The 24980-nt window shown below is 46.5% G+C and overlaps 1 protein-coding gene and 1 pseudogene across 1 annotated transcript; both read right to left on the reverse strand.

The window, feature by feature from the left end:
- Positions 1-4652: 4652 nt before the first annotated feature.
- On the reverse strand, positions 4653-13825 carry ANKRD60 (ankyrin repeat domain 60). Its single transcript, XM_012803821.1, has 5 exons — positions 13746-13825; positions 13373-13587; positions 8701-8831; positions 7130-7295; positions 4653-4960 (listed from the first exon to the last, which is right to left on the reverse strand). The coding sequence occupies exons 1-5, from the start codon at positions 13823-13825 to the stop codon at positions 4653-4655; spliced, it is 900 nt and encodes a 299-aa protein (XP_012659275.1).
- The window catches only part of LOC105886768, a 50532-nt pseudogene continuing 39373 nt past the window's right edge, over positions 13822-24980 (reverse strand).

The following is a 24980-nucleotide window of genomic DNA, read 5'->3' on the forward strand; positions in this document are numbered from 1 at the left end:
GAGTGTATGTACAGACACCCACGTTGTGTGGATGATTTCAAGGGTTCAGGCAGAAACGCTCGTCTGCGACCCCCTGTTGCTGAGCCCGCTCTAGAGTTTTCCAAGTGACGCAGACTGCAGCATCTCTGACATTTCAGAGGAACACAAACACCGGCTTTTTTCTAAATGTTAATGGGTTTCTGTGCCCTCTGCTGGCGGCATCTGTAGTCCATGCGCACTGCGGAGGCTGGGCGCAGTGACTGGAATTTTCCTTTCGCCTTACAGGTTTTTTTTTTTTTTTTTCTCCTCTGCAGAACTGGCCCTGGAGTTTCAAGTTCAGAACGCACTTTTTGCAAGTTGCTGAGAAAGCCCTCTACTTAATACCAAAATCAGCAAGTTTAAGGGAAATTATTTATCTCCCACTTTGGGAATTATTAGTTCTGGACAGAGACTCTTATTGTATAGGGTTTGCTGAAAATTTCTGAGGCTATCAGGGGACCAGGGGAGTACTGATTCCCAGTGAGTAAACATTTTAAGCAAATTTAGTCGTGGTAGTCATCATCATAATAATAGCTACCATTTTTCAAGTGTCTGCTCTGTGCCAAGCATTTAATCCCTCCAGTGATGACGGGAGGCAGGTTTTTATTACCAAGAAACCACAGAGAAAGAAACTGAGGCTCTGAGAGTGGCCATGGCTTGCCCATGACACGCAACTCCTGGTAAAGGAAAATTCTAGGCTCACAACCCCAGGCCCTTCCCGCTGCACTGCGGGGATCTCACTGATGGGCTTTGGGTCTTGAGAGCACGATCCACTGTGGACATTTCGTTTCACAAGCAGGGTGGGGTGATGAGGCTCGTAGGAGGTGACTGTTGGTCTCACAGTCCAACTAGCCAAGAGTGGACAGAGGAACGGAGTCCTGGTCTACAATACACTGAAAAGACAGTGGTGCTGAATCCTAGCAGGACGCTGCTGCCTGGAAACAGCTGTGTGTTTTTCAAAGGGAGACCAGCGAGGGCGAGGCCGGGAGGTGTTGGAGGCGTATTAGGGCAAAGAGGAATCGTTCTCCTTATGGACGGTAAAAGGATTGAGAACAGAGCAAAAGGCATTCCTTTTCTTGCCCAGGATTTCTGTGTAACTTGATACAGTGTCAGGGCCACCAAAAGTCCCCTGAGGTACCACCAGTGGGATACGCCCCTGCCCACTGGGAACCCAGGGTATGTGAGTGTGCTGAGGGAACATCCAGGTTTGAGAGAGGGGGAGGGACGGTGCGGGAGCTCACGCACCCAGGAAGCCTCTGAGGGAATCTTTGCAGAGAGAAGGCAAAGCTCCAAAGGCCAGGTGGAGCCCGAGGGACCCAGCCATGTAGGGTCCAGAGAGGAGGCCCCACCCCTAGTTCCAGGGGTGCTGGAGACCAACCTGGTAGACAGGAGTGCGGGAAGACTGCCCAGCAAGCATCTTTGTTTAGCCACTGGGAAGGCTGGATGGCCAGGTGGCTGGGTCAGCCAGGCCTGTCCTGGGTGAGAGACTCAAGTCACCTTCTAAAACCCACACTTTGTGTCACCTCTCTTTGATATCTACTGCGTTACTTCCAGAAAGGAAGCAACTTACAGTTAAACACACACACACACACACACACAAGACACGTTTCTGGGGAGGGAGAGTATAACTCAACTCATTCAGGGGAAGAATAAAGGCAAGGGGTGCGGAGGCAAGTGGGATATTTGCACCCCGTGGGTGATAATCACGGCTCTGAGCATCCCAGCGGCCGAGGCAGGTGGAAACACGATGGCTGGCAGAGCTGTCGTCCTGTCTGCTCCTGGCAAGTATGTGCCTCTCTCCAGTTCCCACGGGCTGCTCGGCAGGGGGCTTGCTAGCGGGCAAGTTCCCGGCAGTGATGACGAGATGAGGAGGGATTCTCCCTCAGTCAGCCTCTAAGACACCCAAGGACATGATGCAATGGCACGTTTATGGGCACTAAGCTCACAGGGTCAGCTCATCAGTTTGTTGGTGATGAGACCTAAGAGTGCAGGAAAGGCAACGAGTGAGTCTCCCATCTTCTTTCTCCCTCTGGTGCCAATAAATTCACGCAGGACTCCAGCCAGGTTTTCCAGCTGAGACCCCAGACAATAATAGCTGGCAAACATCAAGTGTTTCTCACGTCTCAGGGTCCCAGCACCCGAGGGACCAGGTGCCATGTTGACCCTCCCACCCTTCTCTGCAGAAGACTCCTGGCCTCAGAGAAGTAGGGAGCTCACCCAAGGCCCATGCCTGATCCTGCACAATTCAGTCTGAGGTCTACACTGCCCCCAAAGCCTGTATCTCTCCCCCCACACCAGCAGCTCCTCCCCTCTGGGAATGAAAAGGTCAGCCCCACGTGAGAACACGATCTAGTGAAGGAGCGAGAGATCACAGCCCAAAAGGCTGGCTGGATTTCCTTCTAAGAGGAGGCCCGTCTCCTCTCTGTGCAAAGGTGGGACCTGCCCGGCAAGGGCAGACCACAGCTGTGTCACCGTGCCAGGCCACCCCAGGGCCTCAGCCTGTGAGGACATCACGATCCTCTGACAATCTTTGAGATAGACCCCCAAAGACACCACGCAAACCCCCCAAACGTTTTTTTGGTGGCTCCCAAAGTATGAAACCTTTTTTTTCCCTTCAAATAAACATTTAATGAAATATCTACAAAATAAAACAAATCACTCAACTCCTCTATGGCTGTGGACGTATTTTATTTGGTATGTGACAGACATTTGCTTTAATACAATAGATAGGATGTCAAGGAGGCCTGAAATGACCAGTTACCCAGGACCTCACACGGGTCCTGCCGTCCAAACGGTCCTGCCTCACACTGAGGGAAATGCCACCACGGAGAGTTTGGAACTTGCCCAGCCTCTGGCCAAGTGTTTAACTGCATTGGGGGCACTGGGCTTGTCCCCAAATTTTCAGATTACAAGTGTCAGGCAGTTGGCACTCCTAACGAAAAAGATGGTTTAGAAGCACCTGGCAAACACATGACTTCGAGTAACACCACTTGTTCAGTGAAAAAGGTGCCAAGTCACACCCTGAACATGCCTCATTAGCCAAATGACCTGACCCCTTGGGTTGGGGGGTCACTTAATACCTGCGTATGGACTCTGCAGTACATCTGCCAAAAACAAGATCTCCGTTTTGACACAGGTGATGCCGGGCTATTTTTCCCTATTACTTGTCAAACAGATTGCTGAGCTGTGCACAGCCACATATACTGAGTATAAACCCACATCCTCCACACCGATCTCACTCGCTCTGACAGCAGGAAATGTGGCCAATTAATTTAAAAGCTGACCCCGATATTGGGATGTAAGTCGGAAAGAAGGACAGCCAGGATGCAGGGTCACTTCCCGTGACCTGGAAAACAGAACTTCCATGGTCAAGAAACCACGGCTACACACTTAGATCCCAGAAGCTGTGTGAGAAGACAGAGCTTCAGAGAAACACGAAGGTCTGGGGGTCGGTGGGAGGAGAGGAGGATGCGTGTTCCCCGGTAAGACCCACGGCCACCTGGAGGGTGATTCCAAGGAGACAGTGTTTCTACCACTTTTCGTAGCAAAAAGAATTGGAGTGTGATGAGGAGAGGCTGGCCCACAGTCTCCACCTCCATCGTGTTCCTTTCCTCAAAAATTCAAGTCAACAGTGAAAAGTCAGGAGTTGTCTCATCAAAAAGCCAGATTATTGGAAAGCTCTGGAGAGGCCTAGCAGTCCTTGGCTGGCATGTCCACTGAGACTGAGTGATGGTGCCCTCTCTGGACAGCTGTCCAGGCCTCTCATCTCCCACACCCGCTCAGGTGCCCATGGGGCAGGCCGATCCCAGCTCACCCTAGGGCCAAGCTGAGATTCTGTGATGCAGAGAGAGTCACAAGTTGAGTGTAGATGCTCCTAGGTGTCCTGGCCCAAGGGAAGAAGGAAAAAGCTGGTGGCAGGGACTGCCCTAAGCACCAGGGTGGGGACAGGAGGAGAGGCATGGCCCACTGTGCTCCTCTGCCCTGGGGACCAACCATCTCCTCTACATCCGATGCCAAAGTGTCACCTTCCAACAGGAGTCACGAGATGCCCCCTTTGCAGAAGATGTTTGGAGAACCCAGTTCACTCCAACTTCATTTCTGCCCCCCAACTCAAGAAGCAGACCCCTCGAGGACGGCTCAGTGAAACTTCCAGAACATTACTCACCGAGCAGCTTTGGTTCTATGGGTGTATAAACCAAAATTCACAGCCCACACTCTACACGACCTCCCGACATTCGCTGGCACTTGTTTTGTGCAATAACAATAGTGCTATTATCATTATAGTTATTACTCCTATTACGCCGTGCATTAGACAGTCTCCGTAAGGGGGAGGAGGTAACTGGCTCCCTTCACCCCAGCAGCGTTACTGGATTCAATGTACAAATAGCTTAAAATTAAAGGCTGGCCTCGCGCCTGTGAGGTCGGTAATGGATTACTAAATGAACACAAACTCACCTACTTCCATCAACACTCCCCAAAGTCATTTGCAAACAGGATGGATAATTTAGTATCTGGTTCAGATTAATTGCCATGTTTTCCTGCAGTTTTTGCTCACCAAGGGCCACCGTGGGATTAAACTCTGCAGAGTTGCCCACGTCGGCTTGGGCAGGCAAATGCCCTCCCCCACCCCGGAGCTACTTTGGGGTCTTCTTCCTCTTGGGCCTCGACTCAGAATTGGCACTCTGAGTGAACTTCTTCATGATCACTTCACTGGGCTCCTTGGCCCCTGACCGCGACAGCCAGTGGAAGAGAAACATTCGCCGCTCGCTCTGCCTGCGGCTGAGGCGGTGGGCAACGTTGATGGGTGTCTCCCCCTTGGCGTCCTTCTCCTGGCTGGAGGCCCCGAACTTGAGCAGGAGGTTGATGCAGTCTGAGCGGCCCATGGCTGCAGCCACGTGCAGGGGCGTCCTGCCCAGGGGCGACTTGGCCATACAGTTGGCTCCTGTAAAATAAGAAAGCTGGCTGGAGACCAGAAAGGACCTGGAGAGGGCCCAGAGGGACCAGGGCTCTGAGGGAGTGCTCTGGGGTGGTGGGGCACTGCTATCTGCCTTCAGCTCCAACACTGACTCACTGCCAGTCTGTTCCCCTTGCAGCAGCCAATGAGCTTTCTGGAATGTTCCTATCACACTCCTGCTTGAATCTCTTCACTGTAATCGCCAGCCCTGGTGACGATCTCCCCCTTATGGCTCCAGCACCCCCTTCTCCACCATGCTTTTCCTCTCTGTCCCACCACCAAGCCTCCACTGAGCCCTGCCTTCTATCTTTATCCCTTTAATAACCCTGCTTTGCATCCTGTCCCAGGCCCTTTGCACATGCTGTTCCCTCTGCTAATGACACCACCACCATTTTTCCTGGGCTGACTCTGACCCTTCTTTAGGTGCCATTCACTCTTCAGGGATACCTTCCCTAGATTCCCCCGCTGAAACCCCCTATAATGGCTCAGTCTTCTTCAGAACACCCTGCACAGAAATGACCGTGAACTTAATTATGTGTAATAATCTGTTGACTTTCCCTCATAAACTCCACAAGGGCAGAAAACACACTTGTTTTGATTACTGTTGTTTTCATCGCCGGCACGTAGCCCTGTGTCTGGAGAAGACAGATACTGGGGAAATGACAGTCAGCGGGCAGCTTGACTCCTGGACGGGTCTTGCTTTGATTGAATTCCTCACCGCCTCCTGCAGATGGATGGCTAATGACAGGTGTCCAATATGGACTTGTTGAATTGAATCAAATTCTAGGTAACAAATATTATGACCCAGAAAACAAGGCAATTTAATTAAATTCAGCTGACATTTCGGTAGCCCCTTCTTATGAGCTATGGCTGGGTGGTGAGGCAAAGTTCTAAATAGGCTCTCATAATTCCAGCACCAACCATGGGGCCTCCTTGCAGCAGCTGTCTGCAGAGGACAGAAAACTTTGCAAAGCTGGCTATGATTTTTTTAACTGGTACCTTCAAATACATCACAGTTCCATCAGAGTGAAAATGACTTCTCATGAGCTTAAAGGACTGCTCGGCTGTGAAAAGCCCATATTTCATTTAATAACAGGAACAGCGCGGAAAGGCAGTGGAGGACGGTGAGGAATGCAATCAAGGCAACGTTTGCCCATCACAGAGGTTCACACACCACCGCGGGGCCCAATCATCCAGCCCCAGATATCCAAGATGGTTTCCACTTTGCTTGGTGACGGTGGAAAAAATAGCAGAGACTGAGCTGAGAGAGAGGCTGGGGCCGAGGCTGGGGCCAAGCTTGCAGGAGGGAGAGGAGGGGGGCTTCATCTGGAGGCTGGTTGGTGTGGGAGACCCCCGCAGGCCCCATCTGAGCACCAAACCACTGGCCAAACGCCACATATCAATACCATGTTCTTCCTTTTTCCAAGAAAGTCCATGTCCTGGGCTGGCTGCAACTCTCGTCTGTTGTTCCTGAAAGGTCTACATCTCAATCAGTGGGAACCTCTTCCCAAAAATATCCCACGTTCAGGGAAGACAAAGTGTAATCCCAAATCCCCACAGAAACAAAGCTCTTTAATTCAGAGACAATGGGAGATAAGGCTCCTATCAACAGAGAGAGAGAGAGAGAGAGAGAGAGAGAGAGAAAGGCAGGCTTGCCCAGAAGTGGACGTGGACATGGAGTAAGAAAAGAGGCCACAGCAAATATTTCCTGAGGAAATAATTACAAGGCTTGGAGTGAGGAGATTGTCCAGCCTTCCAACCATCACCGAACGGCAGGGACTAGACCATTCCAGAAGGTCACAGAACCCCAACTGGAGGTGAGGCTCAAAGTCAGGCAGAGAGCACGGAGATGTTCCCAGACATTTGTCCAGTGGGAAAGAGCAAACCAGGGGACTTTCAGCTGCTCCCTGAGATTCCCATTTCACCATAACAGAAAGAATCTTCTTGAGACCTAGTTAAGGAGCACACCCTCTGGCTGGCATGTCCCAGGACACTTGGCCAGACAGGGAGTGAGCAGTACAATGGGGATTAACTGGGGGCCAACACAGGACACAGGTCCACTGCTGAAGGGGCCGGGGAAGCCAAGACAGACCCTCTGTTCTCCATACCAGGAAACGACTCCAACTCTTGAACGCTGCGCTTCCCTAACAGGACTACCTTGTTCTAGCAGGTACTGCACGGCCTCGGCGTTGCCTCTGTGTGAGCCGATGTACAACGCCACGAACGCCCTCTGAGCCATCCACTGCTTCAATTCTTCAGCTCCAAAACGTTCTGAGTTTGGAGTTCGGAAGAAGGAGTCTTCAGTGACACCAAGACAAGACAGCTGGGCAAGACAGAGTTTGCATCATTCTCAAAAGTGCAGACACCACTTGCTGGAGGGCTGATGGGGCACTCTCCGGGGATGAATGGTGGGAAGAGGGAGGTGCGAACCCCAGCTGAGAAGTGGGGTGGGGGGTCCCAGGAGGGTGCTGTTCAATGTTCTCTATGTGCTCAGAAAACTCAAACTGGCCATCAGCTGAGCCTTCTTGCCCAGGTTTTGAAGAGAGAGGATGACTTTGCTGGGTGTCCCGAGGAAGGTGGCTGCGGCTAACACACGGTGGCCGCCCCAGAGGGGAGCGGGCGGCTTTGGAGGCTTGACAGCTCCTCGCCGTTCCATTTGGTTTTGTGCCCCTCGTCTCATTAACCTTGGGGACACTCTGAACTCTACTCACAGATAAACAGCCCTGTAATACAGTGGTCTTGGGGTACAGTAGGTATGTGAGCTTAGGAGGAGGGCACATTCCCCCAGGGAGGGGCTCTGTCGAAGGTGTGTGTGGGGGGGGGCGTCTTGGGAGGGGACAGAAGCAAGAAAAGGTGACAACAGTTCTGACCCAAGACCTCAGACAGGAGGGAAGTAACCCCACTTTGAGGCTGGGACCAAGTCGCTAGTGGAAAGGGGAAGGCTGTGGAAGATGAAGGGACGCTAAGGCTGGTGGGCAGCTGCAAGGACTTGGGCGATTGGGGAGCTGCTGCGGTCCTCCCCAGAGCCCGCCCTCCCTCCCGGCCGGCCTCATCCCAGCACCCTCCTGTGCTCAGCCTCCAGGACCCCTTTCCCAGCAAGCCAACTGTCTGCCTCCTCTTCCCCACATGCTGTGACTTTCCTTCTGAACCTCTTCTCTAGGAAGAATGTACACTCAACCCCTGTCAGAGTGATTCATCTTTCCTGCTGGGTAAACATCCTGGTTTTGATCCCCCCCTGCCGCCCCCGACTGCCACCCCCAGGGCCCAGATGAGAGCAAGGCTCCTGCGGCTTATCCAAAGAGCTCTGGGCAGTGCTGTGCACATAAGCCCCTGAGCGCCGGGCTGCACATTTCCAAGTTATCTGGAGTTCTTCACTCAGTGTTAAATTAGATTTCCAACTTTATACAATACACACATGAATAGGAAATGCACTAGCTTGGCTCCTGGGGGAGGGGTGGCAAATGGGTTATAAGTCACAAATAAGTAAACCCAGAGAGTGAATGAAAATGCTAGCTGTGGCATCTGAAGATTATGTGGTATATGTGGCTGGCGCCTTAGCCGCTTGAGCTACAGGCACCGAGCCTGAAAATTATGACATGGGTCGTTATCTTCTTTCCTACTCTGAAACTTTTCCTCACATATCCATATTAAAGACTGATTTTTTTTTCCTCTCCCCTTTACGGCTGCTTCATAAAGGATAATATCCATTTAAAGAAGCGTGAAAGCACCTTGCTCGGATCCCCTTCCACGGCCGCCACCACGAGTTCTGTCCATCCGTCATAATGCCAGATACATAATGAAATAATTCCACCAGGAACAACATCATAGAACTTCAACGTAGTGTCATCCATCAAAACTCCTACGGGGAATAATTTTTTCCTTTAAAAAATTGGGTATTAAAGACAAGCTATTACATCGGTTAAAAGATTATCTGACCTTGGCTACCACAAAAATAATTTTGGAATCTTGAACGCAAATCCCCTTGGATGATCCCACATGACTCTGGTGTCATTAATGCTTTTTAGAAAATTAATTTGGCTGAGCTCCGGTAAAAGCCAAACAGAAAAACAATGGCGATGATTTATAAAATTCCATAATTATAACTTGTCCTATTGCGAAAAACACATGAGTCAGTAAGTAATTTTATTAGGCAAATTCTACAAATGGAAGTACTTAAACTTGAAGTAACTATGTATCCTAGACGTAGCACCATGTGGTTATACGCATTATATACACAAAGCTAAAATACTGACCCTGGTTAATGTTGTCATTAGCTAGCTAAAGAGGTGACCCCAAAAAGAAAAATTGTTGGATCTTTCAAACTATAGCCAAAGGAAGGGTCTCTCGACTGAGGCTTGACCAGGAGATAGATGTCAGTCGCACGTCCAGCTAGTTAGGACAATCAAAAATGCCTCTAGACATTGCCAAATGGCCACCTGAGGACAAAATCAACCCAGTTCAAAGTGAACAATAATCTCAGAAGCTAATGCTGACATTCCCGTAATTCAGACTTGGAGCGTCAGAGCTCTTGGGCTGGACGGAGCCATCTCCCAAAACTGCGCTTCATTCACTTGGAAGAAGGGGGCGAATCCGCTCACAGTCCATAAATTCACACTCTCTGGGTAGACTGGCAGTATTAGCAGAAGGGAATTAGAATATACAAACATTCCAGAAAGTGCAGTTGTAGTTTTATCTTTTTAAACATACGCCTGCACGAGTATTCTCTTGCAAGACCACTTACAGTCTTGCTTAAAAGAATAACAATGTAATGCGGTTTCTTTTTCAAGTCTGGGCACTGCCCGGGTCCAATTGTCATCTGTCCAAGTGAGTGGAACTCGTGAGAGTTCTGGTTTCCTCACTGAGTTGTGGACAACTCTGTACCTATATACTAAGTACCTTTGGGCCTGCACCTCTTAAATCCCCACGGCAGCCCCCAAAGTGCTTTCTTATCTGTTTGCCAGGAAAGGACCACGCTGGCACCATCGGCAGACCTGCCGGACACAGGGCCTTACGGGGCCACGTGCTTCGCCCCCTCTGCTCTGCTGACATCATTTGCTCACCAGAAACTTGGGATGGTGGATGTAAACAGAATAGTGACTAGCAAATCTGTCCGTGTCCTATGAGTGGTTTAAACGTGGGAGGGAATCAGTAGTTAGTCTGAGTAAGACAACTTGACTTCCTGACAGCTTTGAAAATATCAAGTGAAGCCGTGTTTCTCTGAGAAATACAAGAGTACAATTGAACACATGCTCAACGGGGCTTCCTGAAATCAGAGCACACCCTCTTTCTTCAGACAGAGTGCCTTGGGCTTAGACAAATACTAATTATCGCCAGCTGAATAAATTAGCAGAGTTGACACTAGCAGTATAAGGGCGACCCTCGCCCATGAATTTGCTCATGCCTTTTAGATTTGTGTATCTCGAAGTCTTTCACACTCATGATCTCATTTGACCTCCCCCTCTCCCTAATTCCTGGTCCCATAACCTTTGAGGTGGGTAGAAGCCCCTCCCCAACCCCCATCAACTGATTATTTATAGGCAGTAGCCAAATTTCTTCTCATGACAGAGCAGGGCCTTCTCTTTTTCTCATCTGCCATCCACGGGTAAGGACAGCAACAGCAGAGAGAGGTCAGGCCTCCAACAGTAGCTAAGTGTCTATTGAGTGATAACATTGTGACATCACTGTTAAATCACCCCATCTTTCTCGGCCCCTCTTAGCTTGCTTGAATTTATAGCTCAGCCAAGCTCATCAGTGAAAATAAATGAACAGAAGGGGTGCCAAACATTTGTAGTTGAGGAGACATAATTTTCAAATTACTTGTTTGGGAACTCTCACTAAGTTCTTCAATAATTCACCTCGTTCTTAACATGTTAAATACAGACTAAGCTCAAGACACATTTCTTTCCAAATAAAGCTTCAAAGATGCCCAAGAGCATCTTTCGAATACTCTATAGGAAAACAAGGATATCATAACAAATGCTTAACCTATTTTAAAGGGAGCAAAGGAAAGTATTTAGGCTTCACTGTACGTGGTAAGTTTCCTGAGTCATTTTTGCCTATCGACGAAAGAGCACTAAGAATTCTAGCGCTCAGGGCTCTGCTTTATGGATTAGAAAACTGAGCCCAGGCAGGGCAGTGCTGGGAGCGCCGGGCTCATGGAGACAGGCTGCGTTCAGATCTCGTCTCCACGGCTTCCAGGCCCCTGCAGTGCCACTGCAGTCTCCCTGCAATATCAGCTGTTCACACTCCTGGTACAACAGCCCAGGGACCTTTTTCTATCTTCGTTTTCTTGAAATGTTTTGCGTTGATTTCAACTGGGTGGGGAGATGATGGCACCCAGGGGTTTTGCTCCTGTTCTCATATCCTAAATATTGTAGAGCATCGGGATAGAGCTTTAAGCCATGTCCTCACGTTGAGGAAAAGAGACCGAAGGCCTCCACTAGTACCTACCACATGGGACTTATCTCAAAGAGGGGCCTTAGGGTCCTGAGTTAGCCACGGAGAGCTTTGAGTGCTGGGTTCTGATTCTGGCCGGGCTAGCTTTGAGCTCCTGCCAACGTGGACAAGGACACATTTTGGAATTTGGGATCCTGATATGGGTTAGTGCCAATATTTGGGGTCCTACTAGGGATAGAGTTTGCTTTGAGATTTGAGGTCCTGACACGGCAAAAGGTACTCTTGACTTGGGGTTCTGATGAAATCAAGGTTTGCTGCCTGCCTGGGGGTCCTAGTGTGGGGAGGGTCTGTCCCAGGATTTGGAATCCTTATATGGGCAGGACTTATATTCAGATTTGGGGTTCTGAGGTAGCCCTGGGTAGTATGGCAACTGGGGGTGAGAGATCAACCTGCCCTGAGATTTGGGGGTCTGAGTTATAGGAGCTGCTGCAAAATTGGGGGTTACAATAAAGGCAAGGTTTGGTCTAGAACTGGGGTTCTAGTGTAGATAAGGTTGGCTGAATTTGAGTTTCAGGGCCCTCCTGTGAGGCAATGGAAATGGTTAGCTTCAGCCTAGGAATGGTGATATACACATGGTTTTCACGGAGATTTGAGCACTGGGGTCTTGGGGCAGTGTTAGTCACACTCTTTGGAGCCCTCTCGAGGATACTTCGCTTGGATTGGGGTTCTGATGTCATAATGATGAACCTGGAAACTGGCTTTCCAATGTGGGCAGAGTTGACTTTGAATTTGGGGGTCCAAGATGTGGGCGGGGTCATTTGGGGCTGTCATCCTTATGTAGACAGAAGTGGCTAGTGGTTGGGGTTCAGATATACAAGTCTTAGTTGGAGATTGGGAGCTCAGAATTGGGCATATCTGCTCTGCAATTGAGAGTCACGCTGTGGGAAGAGTCTACTCTGAGATTTAGGGCCAGTGGTAGCTTGGCGGGGTTGAGGTCCAAATGTGAGCAAAGTTTTCATAGACATATGGGTCTGGTGGAGGGCAGGGTTTGTTTTACTACCCCTGGGTGAACACGGTTGTGAAGGATTTGGGTTCTAATGTTCATATGGGTAGCCTGGGAATTTGGGGTTCAGATTTGGCCAGGGTCGTTCTTGGTTTGAGGGTCCTGACATAGGCAAGATTCTTTTGAGCTTTCACAGCCTTACGTGGACACAGCTCTTAAAGGATTTGGGTTCCTGAGGTGGTCATGGTTAGCCCAGAGATTTAGGGGTCAGTGTTGGGCAGGTAGGTATGTTCTGGACTTCTGGGGTCCTGAGGTGGTCAGGGTTGAGTTTTAAACACCTTTCATGGGTGACACCAGTTCTTGGTAGTCATGGTTAGCCTGTTGATTTGGGGCTCAGTCTGGGGCAGAGTTGCTCTGGGTCTGGGGTACTGAGATCAGAGGATTTGTTTTGGACGTTGGTGCTCCTACATGGACATGGCTGGTTACAGGAATTGGGCTTGTGATGTTCACAAGCCCAGCATGAATAAGGACTTGGGGTTTGCTTTGAATTTGGGGTCCTTATTTGGGCAGTTTGCCCTGGGTTGGGGGGTTCTGCGGGTGACGAGTTGTGTTTAGGCAAGTCTTACATGAGCATAGGTTGGCTTTGGGACTTGGGTCCCTTGTGAAGATAAGGGGAGCTTGAGATTCGAGGTCCTGGTACGGATGGGATATTGTGTTGGCAGGATCTGCTCGTGGAGCCAGTTCCTGCTGTGGACAGGGTTTCCTCCAGAATAGGGCTCTAACGCGAATCTGGTGTGTTTGGAACTGGGAAGCCAAGATCCCAGGTGGCTCTTCCATGTAAGGTTTCAAGGTGGTCGAGGTTTTCTTGGACATGGGGGAGTGTGTCATCAGTAGGCAGAGTTTTCTTTGGGACTTCAAGTGCAAAAGTGGACTGGGCAGCCCCTGGGTGGAGGGAGCACCCTGACCCTGCCGGGGAAGGGGCTGGGCGGGGCAGGAGCCACCTTGGTCGAGGTACTGGAGCCGCTGCAGGTTGAAGGGGATCCCGACCATCAGATCCAGCTCCTCTTTGAACTCCCGCACGGTCATGTCATTGTGGCAGTTTATCACTCGGAATATCTCCCCAGTCTCCTCCAGCCGCACCCGCATGAAGAAGACATCGGGGGCAAGTTCCACCGATGGGCTCCCGACCGGCCGGTCCCCGAAGAGCCGTTGGCGGCTGCGAGCCCAGGTTGGGGCCTGCCCAAGGAGGGGCAACGAGGCGACCGAGCCCAACTTGGACCCAAAGCTGCCCCATGTACCCAACTGGCCCGGGCGGAAAGCGGCCCAATGTGGCCTCGCCAGCCAGGGTCTTTCCCTCCCGGCCCCCGCCCCCACCGCGGCCGCCGCCGCCCTCTGCATGGCAGCGCCGCGGACCGCGCGTCATCCCCGTCTCGAGTGCGGTGGCCGCGCGTCATCGCCGCCCCCGGAGGACCCGCAGCGCCCGCCCCCGGCGCCCCGCGGGGCCCATCACCCCGCACGCCCCCTCCCGATCGCGAAGACCCCGCCCCGCCGGCTCGAGGCTCTAGGTCCCACCCCAGGCGGGGGGGGGGCCCCAGGGCCCCCCAGCCTTTCCCGCGGGAGCCCAGGTGGCCCGGCCATGAACAAAGGCGCAGTTTCACGTGGCCGCGGGAGACCGTTAAATAACGAAAAAGGGGACGGGGCTTCCTAAAACACCCAGGAGATTGATTAGGATAAATCCAGACACGTAGCCGAGAAGCCACGCTCCGACGACCAGCCCGGAGCCCCCGTCTCCGCCCCCACTGCAGGCTGACCTCCTCCCCAAATCCTCCTAGAAGCTTCTAAGCTGCTGTTAATGTCAGGTTTTTTTCCACCACTGGGAAAACGGGAGTAGGATTCTTGCTGATAGGAAAATAATTACCTCTTCCTCGTGTCTGTTTAAAACACAATCTTTGCATAATTTGGACCAAACCACCTGGAGGACTTATTTGTGAATAACGCTCTAAATCACTGTATGCATCGTTTACAGACTGGTAAGGTGCAGTCTTCAATTCTGCTTAAAAACGTGTCTAGCCTGAATAAGAAAACGAACACTGCAGAAATATGACCCCTTTCAGCAGATCTGGTCAAGATCTGGTCCCGGCGATGGACTCCAAAAGTGGAGAGACCTTCGTGGAAATTCGCAAAGCTGCCTCAAAATCCAACTTTGAAAATGCTCTTGAATCCTTGGAGGGAGAAAGGTGCTGATAACAATACTTAACAAGGGAAGAGATGTCCACTTGGGCAAGGCTGTGACGAGTCTATTGTTAAGACATCTTTCAAGAGCTGCGTCTGTGAGAAACCCATCTGTGTTTTTCCATTAATTCACCCAGAGCCGAGGCTGAGTGTTGAAGTAAACAGGAAGCTTACATGTGGTGGTCAAATTACAAACACTTCACACTGGTACCTACGAACAATTAGATACGAACAGCTAAAGTGATGTGGGGGTGGGGAGGGCATGCTAGAGAAAAGGGCACGAGAAACCAGAACAATCTTAGAAAATGTTTTGTTACAAAAAAAATAAGCTTTTAAAATTTTTGCAGAGAAATTACAGCCATAAAAAAACTCTTATTTTGAAGGCATTAGAGAAAAATTTCAACATGTAAACTGATATTGTAAAGGTTATTTACCAAAGAGTCTCTCTAATCTCTACAAGTACCCTGGATGATTCAGCGTGCAGATTCTACAGATCACAACACAGACTGAAGCTCATATTTTTCCTTAATGGAAAATTAAGCTCTGCATAGAAAACAAGATTCCAGTTGAATAACCTTACTTGCTTCTAGATCAACAGATTTTAACAACATGACAATCTCAATTTCTAGGCAATAAAAAAAATAAAAATTGCTTGTTACTGAAGCAAAACAACATCTCCATCTATTTGCTTTAGGCAAGTATTAAACCCGAGATAGATTGTTTAATATGTAAGCTTCCAGTTTATTAACTCACTCTCTGCTGAAGTTGCCTGAATGTTACCCTGAGTTATAATTTAACATTATCATACATGGAGCTTGTTTTCTTTGGCACAGTCTAGTTTCCTTCCCTTCTTTTTTAAGAACCAGTTCCATGGAATTTGGGAAGGGGGCGGGGGACATCCTGTATACCAGGAAATTCAATATATAGCTTCAGAAACGTTAAAGACAAGACAGATTAGGGAAAGATGGAAGGGAAGAACAGAAATAGCATACGTGCCCTTGGCAGCTACCTCCTGAACCCTGCCTGGGCTGCTCCTTCCTTCCCTTATGCCTACCTTGGAGAACATTAAAAATAGAAACAAGAAAAACATGACTACACATGTATGCAGAATTTAACAAGATGTCTGTAAAATCCTTATTTAAAAAAAAAAAACTTGTTTAAATTAGAGCATCTTTCTCTTGGTCTAAATTTTAAAAGCATGAAATTTAAGTGCTGTATGCTTAGGTCAGTTTAAAGAGTACATAATTTAACCTCCAGAATTACTGGTGGGAAGAATTGGGGGGCAAATTCTGATCAGAACTGTTTCCTATTTTGTTAGGATTCTAAAGTATTAGATATAAAGTCGAATCTATGCATCCCAATTACCAGTTCCTCTCCTAAGTTCTTTTTTTTTTTCTTTTTTTGGATGGGGCTGGGTTTGAACCTGCCACCTCCGGCATATGGGGCTGGCACCCTACCCTTTTGAGCCACAGGCACTGCCCCCCTCCTAAGTTCTTAACATGACATTATACCCATGTCAATACCCAAATGTGCACATGAACTTTACAGACACCCTGTATAAAAAAATCTATTAGTTCTTTGCCTCTATCAGAGGGCAACACATACCTTCACAGATACAATTCCTACCTGAAGCAGAGTAGTTAGCATCTGAGAAAAAGTTTCAAGTGTAATTTATAACAAAAGTACATTATTTAAAAAATTGCCATGAATCATTCCTTAGTGCATCTCTTTATCATATTTTTCAAAAGTAAATGAATTGGACTACATTTGTAGCAACTCAAGGTGCAGCATAAATTGAAATGATGTCTTTGTCCAGCCCACTAATAGGGAGCTCATAGTAACACTTTTCTTCCTTACAAGGGTATTTACATATGTAAATTTTAATGGTATTTCTGTTAAAAATAAAATGCCATAAACTTTTCAGAAAGCATAAGGAAACAAATCTTCAAGTCTATTAAAGACTCAAAAGCTTCTAATGAACTATTTTATGGGGAGGGACTTCAAATAATATAGTCAATCTGTCAGAGAAAACCAATGGGTGGCAGGTAATCTGATGGTGAGCCCACTATCCCCAGTTAGCTGCCTGGGTCTGTGACCTTTCTACAGACGGTGACAGATTAGACTTGTAGTGATAGGGAGGCACAGAGCAGACCCATTTGGAATAAGCCCCCAATGGGGGTTCTGTCCCTTAGGGGTGCAGGCGGGAAAGAGGCAATTCAAACATATGGTAAGAAAGGTTCAGAAAGATTTTCCCCCTTGGCTATAAGTACAGTAAGTTCCCCCTTCAAGTTATAAGCAACAGGTGCCAAAAAGGAGACCAGCAGACGACGTTCACCAGGGAGTACGTGTTTTTCTAGGACATTAGCGTCTGTAATATTGTGTCGTGTGTGTTCCAGGGTGGCCAAGAAAGGGAACATCTTTTTCCCGATCTGACTGCAAAGCTAAGATGGTCTCATCAACGACTTCAAGATGAGGGTTACTGGCATTTCTAAAACAGGCTAAGGAAAGACACCGTGAGTCTGAATCGCATGTGCCATGAACTGTGCTCAAGAACACACTCTCATTTTTTTGTTAACATGTCAGGACAGTAAGTCATATTTTATGGATCGCATATAGACGTCCTTTCAAATGATAAAATACCCTCAAAGATTATTTCTTAAATTTTAAAGATGGTCCCCAATAATTAAAATTTACTTTTATCTTTTCTCCCCCTACCACACAAAAGAAATGGCAACGTGTAGAACACAAGAGGAGTAGATTGCTGGACAGGTAGAGCAGGGCATAAGTGGCAAGAAATGTACGGGCAGGGCACAGTTGAAGGTATTTTCCCATAAATATGGTGTAGAAATAAACTATCCAAGGAACACAAAGCTTCTATGAAGTCCTACTCAGGTTTAGAATAACCAACCAGGTTAGGTTATGAATGTTCTTCTACTGACTACAAGATAACACCATTAAAACCTAACAGGAATTAAGGCTTAAATTTGCTACCTTTCATAACCTCCCAGGTCATTCTAGAAGGCTCTGTGATGTTTTATATTTCGGCATGTATTTATCAAGTATAAAGACTGAATAACATTTGTGTCCTTGGCAACTGTATAAATAATATGCATAAAGACTAATATCCTAGTTCACATAATAAATCTCAAGTATGTTATCACATAACTTGCCACAATTTCCTAGAAAAAATCCACTTGCTGCCTTTAATGACTGATGGAGTTTATTCAGAACATGTAAGATCAGAAAAAAGTGCTCGCCAGGCCTCTTCCCACAGCATCTGCCACAGGGCCTTAGAGATCAGCACTCTCCTGTTTGGCCCAGGGTCTGATGCCAGGCCCGTGAGGCTGAGAAGCATGCGCTCAACAAACTGGCCCACACAGACACACTCTCCCATCACCACTGCCTACTATTAAAAAAAAAAAAAAGCCAAAAAAAAAGTGATGTTTTTCAATAGTTTTCTAAAAAATATAAACATAGAGGATTAAACATCATACTTACTACAACAGTCACCAATATCATAACTCATCTGAGGAATTACTGAGAACAAGATATTCTCCTGGCAAGCCTGGAAATCTCTTGTGACTTGGAAGGCAAGCCACCAAGTAACTCAGTAATCCTGGAGGAGCCAAGTTCAGTCCTGTAGTAGTAAGGCTATTGTTAAACATTAAGCATTTTATGACAGTTCCTTAAAAGATTAGTGGAGAAAAATTGCATTTAGTATTTTGAAGATCATTTCCTTACCACCCTTGAAGATCATTTCCTTGAGTACATACTCTGTTGATACCTATGAGGTCATTTCCCTGAGCACGCAGCCCCTGCATATCTTTACTTAGTAATCTTTCCGCCTATTATGTATCTTCTCAATAAAAGGACTCTGCGAGAAGTGCTCAGTGCTATCCTGCACCTATGGTTAGCCTCACCTCTTGCAGCGTGTACTGTCCATCCATGTCTCGTGGGATCATTTATGCGGTCACAACACATATCCTTTATAGTTAGAAATACATTATTTTGTTGTACTTCACCCAATTTGGTGGGGAAAACATGTTTTGGAGCCAGACAGGTCTAGGTGCAAAGCCTAATTTGATCACTGACTGGCTATACAGCTTCAGATAAGTGGCTTAACCTTTAATTTTTTACCATTTTTTTTAAGAGACAGTGTCTCACTATGTTGCTCAGGCCAGTCTTGAACTCTTGGCCTCAAGAGATCCTCCTATCTGAGCCTCTCAAAGAACTGGGAATATAGGAATGAGCCACCTTAACCTTGCTGAGCCTTAGTTTCCTTGTCTATAGGATGGCAGGTCCTTATGCATCTATTGCAGTGGTTCCAGCCAGCCAGTAAAGGCTAAGAACTCTCACCTGTCAGTCACTGGCATGCAGACGGAGGGCAGTGGCCATGGCTGTCAAGTGAAGCCAAATCTAAACCCTAACCCAGTGCCCAGACCTCTGTAAGTGATTCATAAACATTGCTCTCGTGCTGACCTCCAGCATCTACAAACTGCTTCTTCACTTACAAGTTTTCCATGTCTTCTCCCTTTTGATTCTCAAAACTAGCCTTGGAAATCAAAATTAGCCTAGTTTTACAAGTGAGAATTCTCATCCAATGTGGTAGTGACACTTCAAGTTTTCATGACCAAAGCGTGGGTGGCAGGAAGCAGGTGCTCCAGGCACGTGGATTCTAACCCTGTTCACTCTTCTGTGGCAGGGTGACTGTGTCGTGGTGGCGGTGGCGGCGCTGTGGCAAGGGCACTGATATGCCTTAAGTGTTTTCCTTCTGCGTACCAGCCACCATCTGGCTGCGTACATCAGCCCACTGAAGCCTCACAACACCAGAAGGCAGAAACCAGCCTTGTCCCCACATAACAAGATGCAAATGAAGTGCTGAGAGGCTGTTCTGCCCAAGGCCACTCTCAGGGAAGAACTGGAACTGGGCTTCAAAGCAGATGGTTTTGACTCTAAATCAGCCCTCTTAACCTTCAAGTCAGTCTTTTCCTTTTGTTACAGATTTTCTAAATCTCAGATAAATAATTCAAAAAATAAAAACAAGAAGTATTTCATTTATTTATGCTTCTTCTGAAAAATGCTTTGGAACAGTAAATTTTTTTCTTTACAAAAAGCTGTGCTGTCAAGCTTGTGGTATTTGCTCTGCTCAAGTACCTCTGTAATTCCCCTCCAAACCAACAGGGGGCGCTGGCAAGTCCTCTGGTGGGGAGTGGTTACCAGGAAGAGAAAGTGGTCTTTGTGGTCTAGGGTTAGGTATAAGTCCAACCATGGCTTTACTGTACTATAAGTGAAGCTGAGTGATGGGCTCAGAGTTTCATCACACCATTCCCCCTACCTTTGTATGTGCTTGAAAATGTGTATGATCAAAAGTTAAAACACCTAAAACGCTTTAGGAGAAGAAAATACTAGTTTTATACTTCCTGTGTGATCTTGAACAAGTTACTTAACCTCTCTGGGCTTTAAATGCTTCAACTAAACAGAAATGGTCTAAAGGTAAATGGGTATACCAGGCTCCATACCAGTAACTCCTATGAGAGAATCAGATGTGTGATGAGATGCCAGGCACACAAGACATTCAAGAAGTGGCAGCCATTGTCTCTACCATCTCCCCCAATGAACACAAATCACCCTTCATTTCCAAGGTACTAAGCAGAAAGGACAATCTGAGGAACTGGACAGGCTTACCTGATCTTCACAGATTTACTCTAAAGGGGTTTTATCATCTCTGCTCTAACCTACTGTTCTCTTCACCTTACCCTCCCCTCCAAGGCCACTGGCTAAGGTGAGGGGTAGTGGAAGACACAGGCCCGGACTGGGTATGGTGGAAATGGATAGTGGGTCTAACCCTCACCTTACCAGATGAAAGGTGCAGAAAGAATGGAGCCTTGTTCAGACTCTTGTCTTTAGCCTCCAGAGTCTGTCTGGCACATAGTAGGTCCTTGATCAACATCTGGTGAACCTGATAGGATCACACGGCAAATGTACCCCCAGGGCAGATTCTCCCCCCAAGCCTTGCTAACCCGACAAATGAAAGCAAAAGCTTGTCTTCCGACCAACTGAGAACAGTGCCGGAACCTTATGATGAGTTCATTGCTGAAATTTAACCCCAATGTACTTTCACCGTTTGAAAAGAACTTCTATAAAATTGCCACAGCCTGGGAAAAATATCAGAAGAGCAAATTTAAAATGCTGCCATCTATTTGAATTATGAATACTATTTTACACAGAAACTAGACATTTTTATGTACCCTTCCACCTTTAAAATGAATTTATAAGCATGGGAGTAAGTAATTTTTGTCACAGTCATCATTAGAACACAGAAAAAAGATCTGTAAATATATGGCAATACACATACATATACACATAAAATCCTTCATAAAAATGAAATCAAAAAGGAGACTGGCATTAGAAAAACATTATTAATCTTAAGGTTTAAAAATGAAATCAGAAAGGGGACTGGCATTAGAAAAACATTATTAATCTTAAGGTCCCAAATTTTAGAATATGTCCCCTTGCATAATAACTAAAGCATTACCTTTCAGTATTAAAATTTTATAAAACTGACATGATCTATCAGAGTATCTTAAAATCAGTATTTTCAAATGTGTTTTTTTTTCCCCCATCACTATTCAGCTGATACAAGCCCATGGAAAAAAAGATCGGCTTTTCTATACTGGAGCCTTTTTTCACTAAATACTTTTCTATAAAACCAAGGTACAGAGAAAACCCAACTTATATTTTAAAAAACACTAAGCTACTGTTTAAAAGCTTTAAAGGATTTCATTAAGTGTTTTAAGTGTTTTTAAAAATATACAAAAGGATTTATCCATAATTTCCATCATTGAAATATACAAACTGAAATTGAAAACTAAAAATTAAAACTATAAAATAGTTCCTAATTTCAAATTTTAAAAGATGGTTTCATAGGTAAGCTGAAAAATTAACCCAGAAAAGATAATTAAAATAGAAGATAAACATTCCAATCTGCCAAAAATCATGCAGAAAAGGCCATTATTTTTACTATTTGAAGGACATTCACTGAACTTTAGGAACTTAATTGCACACAATTTTAAGGCAATATGCATTAAGTAATAATAAACATCATGGCAGTACAGAATTCCAAAATCAGTATCAGCTGTCTGAAATTATTCAGGGCCAAAAACCACCTTATTAATTTCTGTTTACTCTCATTTCATATCAAAGATGAAAACAGCCGGGCTGGGAAATGATGCCGAGACAGACCCAGCAAGGCTTCGGTCAGTAAAATGCCATCAGCAGAAAGAGTAAAATGATCATATAAAGAAATGTGGAAAAAAAAATTAATTCTGCATCTCACACACAAATCAAACAAAAAAGGAAATAAACTATAAAACAGAGGCTGAGAAATTTATGAATGCAGATTTAATATTTCAATTTTGGGTTATCAGTTGAAAAGCACATAAAACTTTAAAAATCAGATAACATAAAAATAGCCAGAATGTTGAAGTTCCCAAAGATCAACAGATCAAGGGGACATTCAAATGAGATTTCACTGCTGCCTCGGTGTTCCTGAAACTGCAAATTAAATCTGATGCTCTTGCCTGCCGGCTCCCGGCTCTGCAGAACACGAGGCTTTTTCAATCCAGCAAGGTCCGCTTCGAGAGAACGGGAACATTTGCTCTTCACTCCAAAAGACAAACAAAACAAACAAAAACAAAACCATGAGATGGCTGGTTGAGAAAATTACTCCCAAAGCTTTCACTATTTTTTAAATGGGGATGGGGGGAAAGGGTATGGAAATAAATGGCATTATTTTCACCCAAGCAAGTAAAGGAAATGAAAAAGAGATTGGGAGGGAGTTAGAACCGGGAGCCAGGAGTGCCGGTGAATACTTTCATATCAAAAAGCCCTGTTTTCAGAAAAATGATACCAATATTATGGGCACGGGAGCACAGAATTCATATCAGCGGCTCTGGCCGCAATAAGCATGGGAGAGATGGGAGATAACTAGCGCTCGGTGAAAAGATAACGGATCCGGTCGGCGACGGAGCCGGTCCAGCTCCCCGGGAAGCGGGTCAGCCCAGCCGGCACCGACCAGCCCGGCTTCCCGCGCGCGGCCGCTAGAGGTCGCAATGCTTTCATGGAAAATATGGGCCTGTTTTTCTTGGTTTTTTTAGAAAAGAGTGCGCTGGGAACATGGCATAATGACTAAAACCTCAATCTCTCAAATTAAGCATAATGATTAAAGATCACAGTAAAGAGAAAATCTTTCAGTTTGCCCCTGGCATCAGCCAAATCATATCCTGAATAGCTGCAAAAGCCTGATGAATTTCTTCAGGGAAGACAATTATTTGAGAAATTTCTACTTGGAGATAAGGAAAATGAAAACTAAAAAATACCGAGATGAATCTCATCAAGGTGAAAACTAAAACTCCAACCACCACCACCACCACCACCACCATAAACAAACTCCCTCAATACCACCAAAAAAACATACATCTCGGGAAGCGGGGGTTAATGGAAAGCTTTCACTGTTTCATAATCACTAAAACCTAGAACATTCTTTTTGCCAGCACAAGATAGAATTAAATGATTCCTTCATACACAGAATGATGTACAGATAGAGCCACTTTGGGGAACATTTTTATTTCATAATCATCTCATCTGGGTTAGGCCCTTTCATCTCTCCCACGGTAGCCTAATTTTCTCTAGAAGCTAAAGTACATAAAGTATGCTGTACCCTACCGAGAGGGCTGCACTCAGAATGTTCAAGAAAGCCGTGGCAAAAACTGCTCCGATTAATAGGAAAATATTGAAGAGTGGGTGATTCATCTTTTATTTGGTTCGAATAAATTGCCTTATAGAACTGCAGAACACTCTAATTCCTGAGTGACTCGAGCCCTGTCTTCATCTGAAAATGAATGTCTCCCCGGAGACTGTGGTATTTGTAACTTAGGGCTCTGAAATTCAGTTTATACCTTAATAAAAACATAATCTCTTTATCCAAAAGAACATTATTACTGCTGGTTTAGAAATCAATTATAAGGTAAGAAAATTAAGAATTATTCCAATTTGCCTTTTCATCTCCCCAGAAAGGTGTTTACCTACTCTGCTAGTTCAAACCAGAACCTCCGAGTCCTGCTGTTTTGGGTCACTACAAACTCTTAAGGCTGGGGAAGATATTCCCTGGTCTTCATGAAGCAGTTGTTTTTTAAAAATATATAGGTAAATAAAAATACATAAACCCTCAAAAGGACCACAAATATTCCCTTTTCTTATGCTTCATATTATAAATTCTTCACCAGTACCTACTAGTCTAGGACCCAGTGTGGCCGTGAATTACCGCAGCTGCTCAGTGGCACTGACTGACAACCTTGTCCCGGGGCTGGTGTACATGTTCTCTACCTCTGAACGCCCCGGGTCTCCCTTCTTTCATGATCTCCCACCTAGAGACTCCAGCCTGTGTACACTCAGAAGACAAAGAGCAGAGCTGGGACAGGAAAATCCAACCTGGTCCATCATGCCCCAGACTCAGCCAAGGGCAGCTCTTGGTCGTGCGGATGAGAGTAATTGTTTCTCTGGGTCATTTTTAAATTCTTGTTTTTATATTCGTCAGTCCTTTGGGGTGGGGGGGCAGAGGGAGCAAGAAGGGAAGCAGCAACATCTTGCAGAAAAAGCCCTTCATGCAGAACTGAAACTGGACTTCAGCCCAGGCTCTTCCCCTGGGTGACTTCTGGGCAAGTCAGGTCGCTGGCCAGGGGCCTCAGTCTCTTCTGCACACCGTGTGCTAGGCCATGTGTCCACCATCATCCATAGAATTACAATCCTAAAGGACAGAAACGTTAGGAGAAAAGATAAAAAATATTTACCCCTCACTGAAAGAAAACCCACTATGAGATTCTGGATAGTACATCACAGCCGAAGGCAGGGAGACAGCTGCATTGTTTTTTGTTTTTTTGCACTGACACCGCACGGATCCAGGGTTTAACAGAATTGATTTGGAGAAAGGAGGGTTGTTTTTGCTTTTAACCCTTCTTCCTACATTTAGAAAATCATACAGGTTTTTAAGGAGTGAAGTATACTCCTTTGTGTACTTCATCTAGGTCCTTTAAAAACCGGATGAAGATGGGCACCGGGTCAGCTGCCGTCCACTGATTCCAGAATCACAGCCAGCTGGGGGACAGAGCAGGCCAGGGTCTGATGCATTGTCCACTAGGGGTGCACAGGAGACACGATCACAATGAGCAAGTGTAAGCCAGTGTTCTCAGGATCCCATGCGGTATTGCTGGAGCCAAATGCACACTGCTAGCTGTTGGTCACCTCAAGCTTTACATTATTAGGGACCAGTAAACAAGCTGGTCTGTGCTCAACAGAGGCCAGGCCAGCGTGCCTTGCTGC

This window comes from Otolemur garnettii, unplaced genomic scaffold, assembly GCF_000181295.1.
Source record: "Otolemur garnettii isolate 467f Iridium unplaced genomic scaffold, OtoGar3 scaffold00023, whole genome shotgun sequence".
Classification (NCBI taxonomy): Eukaryota; Metazoa; Chordata; class Mammalia; order Primates; family Galagidae; genus Otolemur; species Otolemur garnettii.